The 20,071-nt window shown below is 36.3% G+C and overlaps 1 protein-coding gene and 1 pseudogene across 3 annotated transcripts in view; one reads left to right on the plus strand and one right to left on the minus strand.

The window, feature by feature from the left end:
• Positions 1-20,071, minus strand: part of DDX50 (DExD-box helicase 50) — a 32,907-nt gene continuing 12,836 nt past the window's right edge. For all 3 annotated transcript variants that reach the window (XM_054572690.1, XM_054572689.1, XM_054572691.1), the window contains 8 exons: positions 18,785-18,934; positions 10,024-10,185; positions 9,453-9,572; positions 8,621-8,694; positions 8,242-8,401; positions 5,772-5,906; positions 2,345-2,389; positions 1-545 (listed from right to left, as the gene is read on the minus strand). In XM_054572690.1, the coding sequence (XP_054428665.1) occupies positions 267-545; positions 2,345-2,389; positions 5,772-5,906; positions 8,242-8,401; positions 8,621-8,694; positions 9,453-9,572; positions 10,024-10,185; positions 18,785-18,934 (1,125 nt within the window). In that variant the 3' untranslated portion in view covers positions 1-266. The remainder of the gene's footprint in view (positions 546-2,344; positions 2,390-5,771; positions 5,907-8,241; positions 8,402-8,620; positions 8,695-9,452; positions 9,573-10,023; positions 10,186-18,784; positions 18,935-20,071) is intronic.
• On the plus strand, positions 11,788-12,286 carry LOC129069710 (COX assembly mitochondrial protein homolog; annotated as a pseudogene).

Genomic DNA, 20,071 nt, shown 5'->3' on the forward strand with positions numbered 1-20,071 from the left:
TTTTATAAAAAGTTTAAAAGATTACATTCAGGAAAATTCTAACACATAGTGAAAAGAGACAATAAAAGGAGGTATTTTTATTCAAAGGTGTAACTGGATAAGTAGATTTGTTTACATCCATTCTTGTGAAATACTTTTTAAAAAAATACAACCAACTTCTTTGCAGATAGCAGACACATACCTCAACTACGATGATCTAATTTTTGGTGAATAATGTACATGATTAGGCAGAAACAGGTAAGCTCACACTGGTAATTATCAAATTCTCAGTCAAAACTCCGTTTGTGGCCCCCACTTCTTGAGCGATTTCTATTCCCACTTCGTCTTCTACCATCTTGTCGACTTGCTGACCGACTCCCCTGTCGACTCTGTCTGCCTGACCGGCCACCAGATCGACCACCTGACCGACCTGACCGGCCCGACCGGCCACTTGACCAGCCACTCCTCTGTCTGGAATTAGTTGATGTGTTTCCATCATAATATTCTTCAATTTCAGGTAACTTGGATGGCACTGAGAGTATCCAGTCTGAATCATGCCACTCTGCCTGTTAAGAGGAATTTGCAGGATTAATATAAATACAGAACAGAAACTATAAGCAAGCACATGAATACCGGACACTTTTTTCATACCTATTCTCTATTATCTAAAGGCCATTAAATTCAAGGTATATGGAACAAAATTTAAAACCAAGGAAAAAACCCACTGAAAGCACATTCACTAAGGTTTCTAAGTTTCAATCTTGGGTGAAACTCTCAGGTCTATTTTGAGACTCTCAATTCATATTCAATTTATACATTCTAGGGTATAAGGGGGATAAATGGTAATGAAAGAAAAATACAATAAAAAATAAACTATTAAAAATTGTATACATTCTAAAAGAGAGCACTGATTTCTCTGTATAAAACAAATAAGCTATTAATAAGTAGTGCCTGGCTTTCAGCAGGTACATTGGCAGAAGCAAGGAGTGAGAGCTGATAATGGAGCTTAAAACCTGTAAACACCAGCTGGGGACTAAAAAAAATGTAGCTATTGGAAACAATTTGGTATTGGGATAAACAACTCAACATAGACAAATCAGCAGCTCATTAGAGCATCACTGTGGTATATCCTGCAACCCTAACTGTTCTTCATTGTGACCATGAGTTGCCAAGCTAAGTTAATATTAAAATACCTTTCTGGTAAGAGTGAGCAGAGGCAAACACCCACATACACTATTGGTGGCAGTATTTGACCAAAGCCTTAAAAATGTGCAAACCATGTGGCTATGCAGTCATCTTTAAAAATTCATCTTAAAAAGGCCTGACCAGTGTGGCTCAATTGGTTGGGTGTCATCCCACAAAGCAAAAGGTTGCAGGTTCAATTCCTAGTTGCGGGTTCTGTCCCCAGTCAGGGCGTATGTGAGAAGCAGCCAACCAATGTTTCTATCACATTGATGTTTCTCTCTCTACCTCTACCTCCTTCCCTTCCCCTCTCTAAAAATAAATAAATAAAATCTTAAAAACTTTCATCTTAAAGAGATTAAACATGGCAATGTATAAAGAGTTAGCAATAATAACTTCCAGTGCTGACCTGCTTATAACAGTGGATTAGTGAAAATAATCTAAATGTCAGAAAATAGGACATTAAGGAAAGATAGACACCCATAAGGCCAAATGTCAGGGAGCCATTAAAAATAAGTAACTATACAGTTGACACAGAAATATATTCACAGTATGTTCTGAATTTTTAAAAAGACTTAAAAAACAGAACAATCCCCCTTGTTTCAAATTATGTAGATAAATATGCACAGGAATACAACAGACAAATTCTACACTGTAGGAACCTGGTGGACAATCTTTCTTCAACAGATAAAAGATAAGGAAGTTTTTCAAAGAGAGAGAGAAAAGAGGGAGAACCTATAGATTAAAAGAGACTTAAGAAACATCAAATTATAATGTATGAACTTTACAGACCTCATATTAAAAACTACTTAAGAGACAATGGGAAATAAAGTGTCCTCAACATTTTAAGTATATGGAAATATTTGTGGTTGAAATGATAGAATACCTAGCAGTTGATTCAAAAGTATAATACAGGAGAGTGCGGAAGTGGGTGGAAGTGGACATGAAGAGCTGATAACTGCTGCGGCTGAAGGACGGGTACATAAGAATTTTTATGCAGTTCTATTTTTTCTATGTTTGAAATCAGTTGTTAAAATGTTTTACCTATGACACAGGGTGGGTTTTTTATACTAAGGAATTGTTAAATGACTTAGGCATGATAATGATGTTGTGACTATGTTCTTAATTCCTATCTTATAGAGAAACATGCTCAACTCTTTAACAGATAAAAAATTTTAAATACCTGTAACCTTTCAGATTCAGTTGTGGGAACATCAAAGCAAACACCCTAAAGGCAAAATGAAAACGTTTTTATTTAGATGCATGAGTTCATTTTTTTTTTTTTACTACTAATATGCTAACACTCGCTGGTAATCTTTTTATTCAATACAAAGGGAAAAAAAAAGATTAGGTGTGTTCCATGATTGCTTATAGGATTAAAATAGCTAATATACAATAATGCATGACAGAGAGTGGCTGCTTATTGTATTTACTAAACTTATAAAGTAACTAAATGCAATATCTAACAAGAATCTCCTACTACTAAGAATCCAGAGTTTTTGAAGATACCCTAATGTCATTCCATGTCCCTGATAAAATGATCTAATGAAGTTATTTAAAAATTAAGTGCCAGAAAGTTTTGCTCCTAAAGAGTTATAGTGCTTAGCAGATAAAGAGGGGATATAATACAAGATGTTTCCTCTTTGGTTTTGATTGCCAGTTAAGTTGAAGGTTAACTTAATACTCAAGTACAGCAACTAGCTTAGCCTTAAGGATCTTGTTATATTTCCCCTCCTCTCCACATTTTTCCTGACTATATAAAATATACATTTGTCTCATACTTGCCACAAATCTTTTTGAGTGTAAATAATATTAAATTCCGACATAATTATTTTCAATAACCAATCAAGTTATTAAATTCTAAGCTAAAATGAACCTCTGTAGTAAAATTAGGTGAATATATGTAATATCTTTTCTCAAAACCATTAGAAGACCTCTGTCACTAAGATTACAGATTATTTTAACTTTGCTATTTCATAAATGTATTAAAATACTTAGTTTACTTCATTACGCTCATTAACAACCAATAGCAGGCCACTCAAAAATCAATACTGTATATTCCCTAAATAACAGAAGTTAGTTGTTGCAATCATAAGTTATTGGGTTGGCCAAAAAGTCTATTATGTCTTTCCCATATGATGGCTCTAGTAGTGCTTAGTTGTCTTTAACTTTATTTGAAACAATGTTGTTAGATTACATTGTGAGAGCTGTTATATCAGCATGCATTTAAAAAAACATCAAAATTGGTGAATTTTTGTGCAGCCATTTTAATACTGAAGATGGAAGAAGATATGCAACATTTTTGGCATATTATGCTTTATTATTTCAAGAAAGGTAAAAACCCAACTAAGACTTCTGGTCAAGATGGAGGTGTAGGTAGACATGCTTCGCCTCCTCGTGCAACCATAGAAAGAACTACAACCAGATCTCAAAACTAGTAACACCCAGAACCATCAGAAAATCAAGCTATATGGAAATCTGATAACCAAGGATTTAAAGAAGATACATTCGTCCAGACAGGTAAGAGGGACAGAGTCGCAGAGATAGGCAGAGAGGTGGTATGGAGTAGAAAGGCTTTGGTAGCAGCAGCGGCAGAATGGATGGGAGGGTATCTTGAAGAGAGTGATCCCAGCCCCAGGCCAGACAGCACAGCTCAGGGTTCCAGCACAGGGAAGACAGATCCCCATTACCTCAGGCTATAAAAGCCAGTGGACGGTTAAGGCAGCAGAAGAAACTGCCCGATTTTCGCTGTTTAAAGGACCAGCATGGTCTTACAATGTATGCAAACCCACCCATTTTGGGATTCGTCGCTGGTGCAGCAGCTGGAAGGGTGCCAGTTGCACTCAGGAAAAGGGTGAAGTGACTGGAAATGGGGCAAGTGCTGGGTGAACTGCCAGAAGCCAAGCGGGGGCACTGTCCTCTCTTGGAACCCTCTTAACAGCCACAGAGAAGTGAGGAGGATTGCCCTGCCCTGGTGATTACCTAAGGCTCTGCCCCAAACAATTTACAGGTGCCTTTCTACACAGGCCATGCTACTAAGACAGGGAGTAAAATCAGCTCTACTGAATACACAGAAACAAACACAGGGAGGCTGCCAAGTTGAGGAGACAGGGAAGAATGGCCTAAATGGAAGAACAGAACAAAACCCCAGAAAAAGAACTAAGTGAAAAGGGGACAGACAGCCTATCAGATGCAGAGCACAAAACACTGGTTATCAGGATGCTCAGAGAACTCCGAGTACAGCAAAAAAATAAGGGAAGAAATTAAGTTCACATTAAGTGAAATAAAGAATAATCCACAGGAAACCAACAGAGAAGGGAAGTAAGCTGGGATTCAAACCAACGATTTGGAACAGAAGGAAGAGATAAACATTCAACCAGAACAAAAAGAAGAAACAAGAATCCAAAAAAATGAGGATAGGCTGAGGAACCTCAGGGACATCTCCAAAGGTGTCATCACCCAAATCATTGGGATGCCAGAAGGAGAAGAGGAAGAGGAAGAAATTGAAAACTCATTTGAAAAAGTAATGAAAAATTTTCCTAATTTGGCAAAGGAAATAGACATACAAGTCCAGGAAGTAGACAGAGTCCCAAACAAGTTGGACCCAAAGAGAACCACACCAAGACACATCATAATTAAAATGCCGAAGATAAAGAGAGAATCAAGCAGCAAGGGAAAAGCAGAGAGTTACCTACAAAGGAGATCCCATAAGACTATCAGCGGATTTCTCAAAAGAAACTTTGCAGGCAAGAAGGGACTGGCAAGAAGTATTCAAAGTGATGAAAAACAAGAACCTATAACCTAGATTACTCTATCCAGCAAAGCTATCATTTAGAATGGAAGGGCAGATAAAGTGCTCCCCAGAGAAGGTATAGCTAAAGGAGTTCATCATCACCAAGCCATTATTACATGAAATGTTAAAGGGGGGGTTACCAGGTGGAGGGGGGAAATGGAGAAATTGGAACAACTGTAATAGTATTATCAATAAAATGTACTTAAAAAAACACAACTGAAATGCAAAAAATGATTTGTGCAGTGTTGGAGAAGGTGCTGTGTCTGATTGAACATGTCTACAGTGGTTTGTGAAGTTTCTTGGTACTACTGACATTTTGGCCAAATAATTCTTTGCTGTGGGGCTATCTTATGCACTTAAAGATGTTTAGCAGCACCCTTGGCCTCTACTCACTAGAATCCAATAGCAGGAGGTAGCTGACATACTCAAAATATCCAAATCAATAAAGTTATTGATGAAAATGAAAAATGTGTCTTTATTTTACAGAAATAATCTAATGGGCTTTTTGGCCAACCTAACACTTAGTCTTACAGAATAAATACATACACTACATAATAAATATATAAGAGCAGAAACTTAAATAACTTGGATAATCGATAGTCAAACTAAGTAGAACAACTTAGTTTTATACAGTAATGGGTTACTTAAATAACTCCCCAAAAATTTACAACTGGAAACAAACTAACATATGGAGAAAACAATATTACTCATCCCATTTTAGACTTAAGAAAGAAAGAAAGAAGACCAAAATCTGCTCATCTTTGTAAACATTTACAGTAGTTTATTAAAAAGCTTTTACTTGTCTAGAAAAGCCTACCATATTTCCTTTTAGGAGGCACATTCTGGTAATTTGGGACACAGCATTACTACTCAGCTTTCTGTTAAGTTCTTTCCAAGCACAGCTAACATCCTGTATTTCTTCTGGGCTTTCCAGAGTTACGGTCACAAACCCCTTAAGGAATAAAAGTCACATTATGTTTGGGGAAAAAAGCAGCAGTAGCAGCAATGAAGTTCTAATTCTATTGCCCTTCATGAAAAACATGCCAACTTATGAGCCAACAATGTAACATGACTGCTAAAAAAATAACTTCTTTAAAACTATATCAATAGAAGGTGAATGTTTATAGATCACTGAAAGTACCATTTAAAAAAATTTTTATTCATTTTAGAGAGAGAAATATGGAATTTTATTGTTCCACTTCCTAATACATTCATCAGTTGATTCTTAAATGTGCCCTGACCAGGGACTGAACATGCAACCTTGGTGCTTCAGGACATTGCTCTAACCAATCGAGTTACCCAGCCAGGGCAAAAGTACCACTCTTTTATGCATTGTTGTAAAGACTATATTTATTTCTAACCACCATGCTTTAAGAGATTAGAGGATCAGAGGAAAAGAGAGGTAGTGAAGAATTAAGGAAGGCACTTCTGAAAGAGTCCAAGTTAGCTTAGAGTGGAAAAACAAGAGGACATAAACCTCTTCAAACTTTTTAGTGATTATTATATAAGCAAAAATTACTTGTTCTGTAAAACTTCACTGTACAGGAACAAGATCAGTGTGAAGAAGATATATGGAGGTATTCATTTAACAAATATTTTGGTGCCTTCTTATGTATGTTCCGGAGACTCTACTAGATGCTAGAGATTCAACAGCAAATAGTCCTTCCTTTCATGGAGGTTATATTCTAGTGTATGGGGGAGGGGGATGGAGGTGGTGGAGTGGGGTAGACGGTAAACAAATAAGAAAATATATAGAATGTCAGTTTAAGCATCGTGAAGAAAAGAAAAGCAGAGAAAGGGAACGGAGAGTAAACAAAGAGATAAACTATTTTAGGATGATCAGGAAAGACCTCTCTGATGTCGTCTGTGATGATATTTGAGGAGAGACCAGAATGAAGTGAAGGACAAGACATGTGGTTATTAAAAGGAAAGAACATTTGGAACAGTGCAAGTACGTACAATGGCCTTGTGTAGGAGCAGGTTTGTATTTGAGTAACAGCAAGCAGGTTAGGGTAGCTGAAACAAGCAAGGGGAGAGTGACAAGAGATGAGACCAAAGACGTAGCAAGGGGAAGACGTCCTGTAGGACATGCATAGTAAAGATTTTGGATTTTATTTAAACCATAAAGAAATTTCAAACCACTAACACTCTAAGATACTCTAGAGTCTTATCTAGACAACATAGACTCTTCACACACCCACAAAAAAAATCAATAAAAAAGATGGGCAAACAGTCCCAAATTAAAAGAAAGACATTAATAACCAAATATAACATAAACTTTAATTGGATCCTAATTTTTATAAAAGATGTATATGGGGAGAAGGAGAGGAAGAGAGAGGGGAAGGGAGGGATAGAGTTGGACATTAAGTCACTCTCAGCCCTGGCTGGGTAGCTCAATTGGTTAGAGTACCTCCAATACATCAAGGTTGTGGGTTTGATCGCCAGTCAGGGAACAGACAAGAATCGACCAATTAAAAAGAGAGAGAGAGAGAGAGAGAGAGAGAGAGAATGAATCAACCAATGAATACATAAATAAGTGGGACAACAAATAGATGTTTCTCTCTCTCTCTCTCTCCCCCTCCTCCTTCTTGCTCTAAAATCAGTTTTTAAAAAATATTTTTAATTAAAAAAATTAAAAACTAAGTTATCTCATTAAATAAAAATTCCTATTAAAAAAAAAGTCACTCTCAGCAAAATGACATTTGTCTAAACCATTAACACCTGCCAAGTGGAAACCATCAGATGACCCAGCTGTACTCATTTATGCTACACTACATAGGTCATACGCAGTTACCTCTCCTGTTCCTTTTGTTCCCCTCTCCCACCAACTCTCTCTCACAATCTCTCTCTGACTCTCTCTCCATCCAGACATCAGAGACCTCTTTTTCTGATGGGGCCCCTCACCCAGTGATTCCCCTCACTTATACCACAGTGAGTAATACATCTTTGAACTACTTGTAAGCAATGGCTGTGGTGTGGTTTGACATCTGACACTGACATGGCAGGGGACCAGGTCAGATGATGTTACACACACACACACACACCCCCTCCACATATACAGGCAATCCTTACTTTGCATGGTGCTGTTAACTTCACAGTTTATATCTTGATTGGTATGGTTCCAAGGCAACTTAAAAAATGAAGAATAGGTTTTGGTTTGTAAGTTCCAGTAAACACAGAGCTGTGCAAAGTGAAGGTTTCCTGTATTTCTCTCCAGATACACAGATAGCTATGATTCAATTTTAATCTTTATTTCAAGCACATGCAATTTTCTCACAGATTTCTACCTTATCAGAGGTGATCAAAGATCGTGGTTCAAAATTTGATGCACCAGAGATATGGGCTAATGCTGCAGCCAATGCATCCACTGCCCCTTTCTCTTCTATCAGTTTCTGAGCTGATGGTCGGAAAAAATCAACAGCAGCATAAGAAACAGAAGCCAGAGACCTATGGTTTAAAAATAGCAAATTTTCTTGGTCAAGGCAATGGAAAATATTTGAAGAGAATGAATGGGAAAAGAAAGAGCAACATTTTTATATTTCAATATAACTAAGTATCTGCTGGTAAAACTGGTGATTAAATTTTCTGATATTTGAACTAGAAGAGCTTAAAGATGAATAGCCTAATACAAAAGAAAAATTATTCAGGCAAGGTCAGAAAGCATACCTGATGGCATCCATGCTTTTAGATTTAACTAAATCCATTGTAGAAGGAACACCTACACGTTTAAAAGTAATTCCCTGAAAATGAAAGAATTACATTAAAGAAAAATGGAAGTCTTTACAATTAATTCCTAAATTAATATAGTTTGTTGAATTTCCAGTTCTTGGACTTAGAGATTTCCAAGCCCTAGCAGATCAAAACATCTGCTTTGTCTAATGAATCACCAATTACAAAATCTAGAAAGAAAAAAGATTTTTTTTTGAATTGCCCCTTAGTTAGAAACATGGAATTTCATTTGCAAAATAAAGCTGATTCAAAAAAGAGAAAATAATGCCGTTTAACACTATCAATTTTTTTCTTATTACCCTATCTCATTTTACAAAGTACATGAAAAAGTATATAAAAGCATACCATAAAAATAAAAAATGTGAAATACCACACAAAATCCATACCACAAAAAAAGTGTAATTTCTTACAGAAACTGGCTATTGTACCATTACTCTATATAATCTTCACTGCTACACCAAGACAATATGACAGTCACCATTACAATGCTGGACACTAAGAGTTACTGAAATCACAATGAACCTCTGATTTTAGTATCAAGGGAGAAATTCAGGGGAAAAGTGAGAAAGTCAGCTCTTCTCTCTTCACAATAAAAGCTATATTAAAACAAAGTCTTGCAGCTAATATAAATGTAGCTTTCCACATGCCTCACATCCAAATGCAGTTTAAACTGAGAATAAAGATCTATTTGTGAGAACAAATAATACAAAGAACTCTTTTTTAAGGCATCACTTAGATAATAAGCCTGAAATAATTTAACTCTACTTACTGCTTTTTGTTCCACGTATCTTAGTTGACCTCTTTCTCTTGGTTGATAAAAGCATATGCAAATCCCTGTCCGGCCAGCTCTACCTGTGCGTCCAGAGCGATGAATATAGGACTCAACATCCTAAAAATATAAGAGGAAATATTTTATAAAAAATCTATCAAGTTGCAGTCATTCCAGCATCCAAATAATTATGCTAATAACAAAACTAATGCTACCAGTAATAATATTATTTCAGTCCTATTGCTTTTTTCAACATTCCAAAGAATTCCTATGCAGAATTTGGGACAAAGGGGATATGATTTAAAACCTTGGTATATACCTCATCCCAGGACTCTGTATATGGCAACTTTTTATAATCCCCTTGCACGAATGTATGCTTCAAATCCAAGTAATGAAGTTAGTATTTGCAAAAGGCAACAGATTCTTATCAATTTAAATACCACAGTGACCAAAAAAAAAAGGCTACAAGCAAGAACATTTAACATTTTTCATATCCAGACCAGTATCTTGTAAATAAAATGGAAATTATACAGCTGTTCCTATTTCCCGCAAATCAAATCTCATCTCCTACCTGTGGAGGAGAACTCTGAATCACCAGGTCAACCTCAGGAATGTCCAAACCACGGGCAGCCACATTGGTTGCAACCAAAACTTTAAAACTACCTTCTCTGAAGCCTTTCAGTGTAATTTCTCTTTGTGACTGTGCAATGTCCCCATGTAAACACTGGGCATTCTATTGGAAAAAGGGGAGAAGTAGGTATACAGCTCAAATTAAAATTGATAGCACCCTAACACCACACATTGTGTTCTTTTTTAAATCTTATTTTCTGATAATTATAATACATACTTATTGTTCAAAAAAATCAAACATTACAAAAAAGCTTCCCTTAAAATCAGTCTCCTAGTAATTCACTGCTAGCAGTCTGGTGAATATTACTCCAGATATTTTTTTTCCCAGATTTTTTTTTAAAATACACGCACACACATACTTCTCATGTATACTGTAAGTTTATGTATTTACTTAAATCATCTTAGCCATTTCCCTACATCTATAACACTACTTAATTTTTAAACACCATATATATATATATATATATATATGATTTCTTTATATGGATGCAGTATCATTTCTTTTAGCAATATCCTAGTGATGAACATTTGGGTCATAGCCATATCTTCACCTTCAGAAACAATACTACAGTGAACAATACTGTACTTATATATCTGGACACCTCACTGTATTTCAATACAATACATAATCTAGATGATGAATTTCTGAGTTGAAAATTATAAACATTTAACAAACAAGGTTATACCCATTTACTCTTCAAAATTCTGAGGATTTATTTCCTCATACCCTACCTACCCTGTATATTATGAATCATACTTCTTGTGACTCTAATTAGGCAAAAATGATCTCTCAATGTTATTTCAATTTACATTTCTATAAGTTTTACTAAAGTTGAACCTATTTATACTATTTATATTAATTTATCTACCAGTTGGCTGCAAATAATTTTCCCAGTATTATAAACTAGTATTCTGAGCCACTATTAAAATTTAAAAGCTTTAACAATGATTTAACCCCAACAGTGTCTAAACCTTAGTATTTAAGCTTAATGCATTCATGAGTTAATTCACTGAGTACTTACTATGCACCAGACACTATGCCAAGTTCTGAGACAGACATAAAGGAACAGTCCAGGAACAGACAAGTTTGCAGGCATTTTCAATACAGTGTGACATGTGCTATATAACCAAGTGCAGGATGCTATAGAAATACCAAACAGGGAAACCTAATTCAATCTTACTGGAGAAGAAGGCAGCACTGAAGCTAAGATATGACACATATCAAGGAAATAGTAGTCAGGTAAAAGCGGGAGCAGGAGGCCAGAGAGCTCCAGGCAGAAAAAATATACATGGTGTGTCTGGGGAACTACAAATATTTGAGTATTGCTAAAGCACAGAGTGAAAAGGTGAGAGATGAGGCTGAAAGGAATACGAATTTTATCCTGAGGACAATATGGAACAATTGAATGTTTGTACAGATTATCATTAACATATTTGCATTGCAGAAGGAACACTTCAGCGACAGTGTATAGAATGTATTTGAAAAGGTCAAAGCAAAAGCTAGGGGAACCTAGGCAGCAGGCTCTTATGGAAAATCAAAAGAGAAACCGTTTTTGCTGTGCATAATGTGCTGATTTTTTGCCCAGATTTTTGAGGGAAAAATAAGAATGTGCATTATACATAGGTAGTACAAATTCCGTATCTACATAATGTTTTTAATTCTTTTATTTATGTGTATGCATTAAAAGGGTGATTCTAGGTGGCGCTTGACCCCACAGAGCAACATCTCAGACATGTTGAAAAAGATGTTCTTATCCCTAAAATAATGAGGGAAAAGGCACTAGAGAGATGTTCGGAACAAGTTCAAGGAGATACACGAGATTGGAAGTGGCAAAGCCTGGAACCAGAGCAGCCAGAAGGTCATAAGGAAGGACTGGAATAATTCAGGAGAGTTGGTGTACCTGATTTTAACAATTGTTGTAAGGAATCTGGAATCCTTATGGTAGTAAAATGCCAGAAAGAAAATTCTGCATTAAAAGAATGTCTAACCTCTCATTACAATGATCCTGCCTTTTATGAAGAATGCAAAATGGAATACCTGAAGGAGGGAAGAATTCAGAAAAACTGGGCTTCCTGCCAAGAAAAGGATACAGAAGCTTCCAACAAGCATGTGGGCAAACATTCAAATGATACTCAAACTCTATTCCTGGAAATCACAATTACCAAAAAATGATGGATTCAAGGAAATATTTGCTTTATTCTGAATTATGGAAATATTAATCTTATCTGAAATAAAGATTTTTTTTTAAACGTATAATTCTAGAAAACAATAATGATATCTGTATGCAAAGTAGTACCCTGGAATACAATAATTGGTTTTGTTTCTAAATATAAGTAACTAAAAAATTGAATTAAAAAATTTGGGCTGAAAGTTTGGGCCAAAAACGTGGGTGCACATTATACATGGCAAAATACAGTATCCCTGGCCTCCCCAAGGCAGTGACAATGACCATCTATTCACTCAACAAATATTTAGTAATATACAGCAGCTTGGGCACTATGAGTAAAATGGCTAACAAAAATGTAAGGCTGCCTTGGTCATCATGGTCTTTATTCTCTGGTGGGGAACATTAATCAAATGATTAGGCACACAAATAAATTTAGCTAATAAGTCTAACAGATGATTCACAGGTCTTAGAGCCAAAGACCACTTCATTGATAACAGGAAACCTGACCTAGTTTGGAGCAAGGAAAAGGTCCCTGAAAGGAGGTTCTCTGGACTGGTATCTGAAGGATGAGTAGGAGTTGCTAGCCAAGAGCCCTGTGGTGACAGAAAATATGGCATATATGGAGAGAGAGCAGAAATTAGGAAAAAATGTAATAATAAGATGAGGGCGGAAAGGTAAGTAGAAGATAGGGTATAAATGAATTCAAGAACTATTAGTAGATGAAACTGGGAGGACTTGGTTAAGGGAGTGAAAATGAGTACATGGGAAATAAACATTATACATGACTCCTAAATTTTGAGTTTCTACAGTAATAGTAAGAGAGAACCCCAAAATACACTTTGTAGTTCACTAGATGGCAAATAGTAAGAAAGAAAAGTCAAGGGTGAGCCCTGGCCGGTGCTCAGTGGACTGAGCACTGGACTGCGAAGCAAAGGGTCGCTGGTTCCATTCCTAGTCAGGGAACAATGCCTGGGTTCTAGGCCAGGTCCCCCACATGAGGTACATGAGAGGCAACCACACACTGATGTTTCTCTCCTTCTCTTTCTCCCTCTTTTCCCTTCTCTCTAAAAATAAATAAAATCTTTAAAAAAAAAAAAGTCAAGGGTGATACGTTTCTGGCTTATGGATAGATCTATCATTCAATAGTAAGGAATATTGGAAAGAGAGCAGTTATGAATATAGAAGAGAATGAATTCAATTTTAGGTACATAATAGACTGGGGTGTCTGTAGCCAGTATAATAAACACAGCTCTGGATACTAGAGACAGAACTAACCTGGAAAAAGATTTGGACATCATCAGCTTATAGACAATATTACAGGAGTAATCTGATACATGCATCTATACATATAGCTATACTTCTGTATTTCTATACTTACTGACTGCTTGCTATACATATTGTGCTAAACAATCCTTAAATGATTTTATTTAAATCTTAAAAGTGTAAAAAAATATTTTTAATACCACTTTTAAAAAAGGGAACATGCCCCTGGGAGGTGTGGCTCAGTGGACTGAGCGCCAGCCTGTAAACCAGGGGGTTGCCTGTTCAATTCCTAGCCAGGGCTAGTGCCTGGGTTGCGGGCCAGGTCCCCCAGTGGGGGGGGGGGGGGGGTGGGCCATGCCAAAGGCAGTCATGCATTGATGTTCTCCCTCCCTTCCCCTCTCTAAAAATAAATAAATAAAATCTTTAAAAAAAAAAGGAAACATGCGCACAAACATATAAAGTGACTTGCTCAAGGTTACACAGCTAGTAAGTTACACAACTGGGATTTAAACCCTGATCTGTTTGACTCTGAAGTCTGTGTTATTAATCACTATGCTCAGGAAGAATATTTTGACTGAGAAGAAACAAGTACAGAGGTTAGAAACGTGAGGAATGCCAGTATATAAATCACAGCAAGAATGCAGAAAGACCTTAACAAAACTGGGAAAGATTAGCCACAGGGACAAAACCCTGTATGACATCATGGAACCAAAGTTAAATGAGTTTTTTCCTTACTCATAATAAAAAAAAAAAAATCACTTAAAAAAAGATTTTATTTATTTTTAGAGAGGAGGATGGAGGGAGAAAGAGAGGGAGAAAAACATCAATGTGTGGTTGCCTCTCAAGTGCCCCCTACTGGGGACTTGGCCAGCAACATAGGCATGTGCCCTGCCTGGGAGTTGAACCAGTGACCCTTTGCTTTGCAGGCTGGCTGCTGAATCCACTGAGCCACACCAGCCAGGGAAAAATACCACTTAATTATTTAGTTCTAAAAATTACTTGTAAATGTTTTAAGGAAGGAAGCATTATTTTATTTTTTAAAAAGCCATAAGCAAACATCGTTTAAGTTGAACAGTTCTTCATAGTGGATTTTTTAAATTCACTTTTAAAAATCTGATACAACACTAATTTTTCACTTGATAACTAGTCCTAAGTGGGACATAATACAGTCATGGTATTAGTGATGGTTACCAGGTCTCCAATTTATGAATAAATTATTGACCAAAAGTTTGTCCTCATGTGTATATGCGCACACGTGTGCATGTGTGTGTAATTGTTTAGAATTCAGAAGACATTTTTCTGGTGAAAAGTGACTCAAAAATTAATTTAAATTTTTAAAATAAAAATATAAAAACTAATCCTTAAGCTCCTTCAGTAGTCCATAAAATTTTGAATCACCCATTATGATATGCTACTACTACTTTTTATCTACATAGCAAACCAATGGAGGAAAAACCTGCATTATTCTCAACCACAGAAAATGATTATCATCCAGTAAGAGGGGATCGCACCCAACCTTTGCAACAAGGTAATTCCTCCCTAAAAGATAAAGCAATAGTTTCTGCAAGACAGCTGCTGCTGAGTGTTCTTAAGCAATAACAGGGAAGGTAAGTCAACTATGCTCCAACACTATTCAGCATCTCTCTCTTTACACTGGATACAAACCTAAAACTATACGATTACTTTAATTAAATACACTGGGAAAGATGGTGAGAGTGTAGCCTTTGAATTGCCAGTTTCCACATAAAAACAAAGAGAGCTAAAAGGATAACAAAATTAAAAATCCACAGACAACATCTATGACAAAACTAAGTGACAAGGTATTTTAATGATTTCCAAAATATGAGCAGATAAGGATAACACCTAGAAATGTGCTAGTCCTAAGAACAGATACTCCTTTGAGCATAACAGGCCAATTTGAGACTAACAGCTGAGACTAGGAAAGAGTTTTTACCTATTCAAGGGTGACTGTGAGGAGCCAGAGGTAAGGTCTGAAAGAGGCTGGAGTAGCCTGGACCCCCCCATAAGGAAAAAGCCAATGCTTCCTTGCCAGGACAGGGCCCCACACTGAGGAGAAACTGTTGGAAACTGCTGCAGAATCCAAACTGAGGATGCCAGAGATTACAGAAGCAAACGAGAGAGAAAGAAAGAGGGAGAGAAAAGGAGGGAGTGTGAGGGGAAGAGAGAAGGAGGGAGGGAGGGCGGGCGGGAGGAGGGGGGGAGGGGTGGGAGAGAGAGAGAGAGAGAGAGAGAAAGAAAATCCAGATAAAAGCAAGGGAAAAGACAGCCAGAACTGAGAAAGTGGGAGACCTTTTCTTTTTAAACTCCTAATTACAATACAATTTATAGACCAAATTCTTAAACACTAACAAAAATAACAGAAACAGCAGCTCTAGAGCTGTGAAGTAGAAAACATACACCTGCCCATCTAAAATTCAGAAAGATTAATTTCATCTAAAAACGGATCAGAAAAGATAACGGTTAAATTCCAAGAAGTTAACTGGGAGTGGGGGTGGGGGAAGAGTAAGCAGACCAGTATCACCACAAATAATGAAAGCGCTCTAGAAAGGCATGTACACAACACAGATGAAAAGTATAGCCTATTTCTGAATGAGCTAACATTTTCAAAAAATGATATACGAAAGAACAAGAAATACCAAAACGAGAAGAACTGAGGTAAAATGACTCAAGTCACAGCAGAAAATAAAGATAAACACTTTACACAAATGAAGACTATACTGGAAGAAATACAAGATTGAGTAAGCATAATAAATAATACCTTAAAAATGGTAAGTTTTGAAAACTTAAGAAAAAAATGAAAAGGATTTGAGATAAAGTGAAGGATAGAGAAAAGAAGAGCCAACATACTTATAAGGAGAGTCTGTAAAGAAAAACCTCAAAGCAATCAAACTAAGTATCAAAAAATTATAATTCAAGAAAATTTTGCTGAAATAAAAAACATATATATTTAATACTAGAAATTGCACGTGTTCACTGTGTACCCAGAAAAAAATGACCAACACCATCGAAATATACTCTAGTATAAATATTTTTATTTTTTTTAAAGATTTTATTTATTCATTTCTAGAGAGAGGGAAAGGGAAGAAGACAAACAGGTAGAGAAACATTGATGTGAGAGAGAAAACATCTTGACCAGTTGCCTCACACATGCCCCCAACCAGGGACCTGGCCCACAATCCAGGCATGTGCCCTGACCAGGCTCGCAGGCTGGCACTCAATCCACTGAGCCACACCAGCCAGGGCAACTGTTGATTTTTTTAAAAAAGGACACGGTCTTTTGTGCTCAGGCAAAAGACTGAAATCACTTATAAGGAAAAAAAAAAAATCAGACTGGCATCAGACTTTTTATGGTATGATTTATTCCAAAAACAATTAAAAAAAAATAAGATAATGAAGGAAAGAGCGCTGGCTGGCTGGTGTGGCTCAATAGATTGAACGCTGGCCTGCGAACCAAAGGGTCACCAGTTTGTTTCCCAGCTAGGGCACATGCCTGGGTGTGGGCCAAGTTCCCCGTAGAGGGTGTGCGAGAGGCAACCACACACTGACATTTCTCTCCCTCTTTTTCTTCCTCCCTTCCCCTTCCTCTAAAAATAAATAAAAATCTTTAAAAAAAGAAATAACAAAGGAAAGAAAATGTGAACCCAGAATTTTATATCCAGTCAAATGATTTTCAGGTATAAAGCTACAATCGAACTATTGGTAACAGGCAAATGATTTTCAGGTATAAAGCTACAATCGAACTATTGGTAACAGTGTGCGAGAGGCAACCACACACTGACATTTCTCTCCCTCTTTTTCTTCCTCCCTTCCCCTCCCTCTAAAAATAAATAAAAATCTTTAAAAAAAGAAATAACAAAGGAAAGAAAATGTGAACCCAGAATTTTATATCCAGTCAAATGATTTTCAGGTATAAAGCTACAATCGAACTATTGGTAACAGGCAATGTTGTTTCCATGAGTCTTTCCTCAGGAATATACTAGATAACAAGTCACAGACAAAAAAATGAATAAAGAGAATCAAAGAGACATAAAGACCGATGGCATTATAATCAATGGATGTTAAATTAACATCACAAAAAGTGAAAGAACTAGACATTATACACTCCAAATGGAAGTATACCACCTATAAAATAGTTTTGCTCTAAATAAGGAAAAAAAGCCTGAATTTTCAGGAAATACAGAAGACAGAGGAACACCACATGGAAATATCACATGGAAGCAACAGTCTATCAGGCATGTCCAACCTTTTGGTGTCTCTGGGCCACACTGGAAGAAGAGTTCTCTTGGGTAACACATTAAATACACTGTGACAAGTGATCAAAAAAAAAAAAACAAAAAAAAAACCTCATAATGTTTTAAGTAAATTTACGATTTTGTGCTGGGCCGCACTCATAGCCATCCACAGCCAGATGCGGCCTACAGGCACAGGTTGGACACTCCTGCCTAGATGATAAAAACTTGGCTTCTTAAACAACAGTGAAAAACTACAAGAAAAAAAATAGGATGAATTAATATATTAAAGAGATTTAATGAAATCACACAATGTAAGAATCTTATTTGGATCCAGATTCAAGAAAAATACTGTAAGACAGGGCAAAGCATTTATGAGGCAACTGAGAATCTGAACACTCATTAGTATTTCAAGGTATTAATGACTGTTAATTGTTTAAATAACAGCATTGTGGGTTTAAAAAAATAATCCTTTTCCTTTAGAGACACATATCCAAATATTTACAGACATATGTTATCTGGGGTTTGCATCAAAATAATTTAGGAGCGGGAAGTGAGTAGAATTTGGATGAAATAAAGATAATTATTGCAGCTACAGGATGAATGTATAGGGGTTCATTACACTGCCTACTTTTGTATGTCTGAAATTTTCTCCAATAAAAATTTAAAAGAAAAAAAGACATGGACTTAATATTCTGATTCATTCACCCATTCAATAAGTATTTGTGATTTGTTTTGTAACATAACTCTAAAGTATTACCACTCTTACTCATAGAAATTCACTATGTTCCAATCTCTTTATTTTCAAGATCACATTTGCAAAATCTTAACAAACCTGATGAAAATGAGTAGAATTCTATCCTGACTTAACAGATCATAAGAGGCTGGCTACAACTTCTTTCTGAATTAGACTCAATTCTACAAATGACTATTGAACCTGGGCCACAAAGGACAATATAAGTTTTTATTGAGTGATCCATCCCTATAATCTCAATTAGAGAAACCATGAAAAAAGACTTACCTGTTTTATGTGTGGATTCATGGCCATTTCAGTTACATTCTTTTTGGTCTCACAGAAAATAATAGCCCTCCCTTCAGACCCACTGTAGACTTGAAGGACATCTCCAATAACTGCTGGCCTCTGAGACCAATGGCATTGGATGGCCAAATGCTTTGAGGAAACAAAATGCCAAATATTTATTTCATTAAAACTAGTAAAAATGATTTCTCTTCTACAGTTTTTTATATCTGTTAAAGAACTGGCCTTCCTGGGAGACAATTAAAACAATGATTCTGCCTAACTCCATTTAAAAACAATATACAAATGGCTATCAATAGGTAAAAGGATAAACAAATTTAGTATATTTATACAGTGGTACACTATTGCATAATTAAAAGGAACCAACTAAAAGAAAGGAGAGGGAGGGAGGGAGGGAAGAGAAAAAGAGGGAGAGAGAGAGAAAAAGAGAGACCAACTACTGACATATGCAACATTATGGATGAATCTCAAAACATATACTGGGTGAATGAAGCCCTGAAAAAAAGAGTACACATAATATTTCACTTATATGAAGTTCTAAAACAGGCAATACTAGTCTATGGTAGGAAAAAAATCAGAACAGTGGCTGCTTAAGTATGAAGGATTGAGAGGGCAGAAGCAGGAGGGAACTTTCTGCAATGATGATAATATTCTATACTTTGACAAGGGTTTGAGATACACACATGTATGAACTAGTCAAAACTAAGCAAGTGTACCTTTAGAATTTTGAATTTTTTGGCCCTGGCTAGTGTGGCTCAGTGGATTGAGTGCCAGCCTGTGAACCAAAAGGCTGCCAATTTGATTCCCAGTCCGGGCACATGACTGGATTGTAGGCCAGGTGTCCAGTAGGGGGTGTGCGAAAGGCACCCACACACTGATGCTTCTCTCGCTTTCTCCCTCCCTTCCCCTCACTCTAAAAATAAATAAAATCTTTAAAAAATAAAAAAATAAAATTTTGCATATTTTGTATGTAAATCGCTATCTTTAACCACTATAAATATTATATGAACAAACCTGAAATATATCACACTAAGTGACAGGAGTTAAACACAAAAAAGTCACATAATATATGATTATATTTCTATGAAATAATCCAAATGGGTAAATCCATAAAGACAAAAAGTAGATTGGTGCTAGTTGCTAGGGAAGGAGAAAGCAACTACTAAATGGTTACAGGTTTCCTTTTGGGATGATGAAATGTTTTGGGAATTAAAGAGATGGTTGTACAACATTGTTAATGTACTAAATGATATTGAACTGTACACTTTA

The sequence above is a fragment of the Pteronotus mesoamericanus genome, unplaced genomic scaffold (genome assembly GCF_021234165.1).
Source record: "Pteronotus mesoamericanus isolate MK-2021 breed Mesoamerican mustached bat unplaced genomic scaffold, CSHL_Meso_final contig_24, whole genome shotgun sequence".
Lineage (NCBI taxonomy): Eukaryota > Metazoa > Chordata > Mammalia > Chiroptera > Mormoopidae > Pteronotus > Pteronotus mesoamericanus.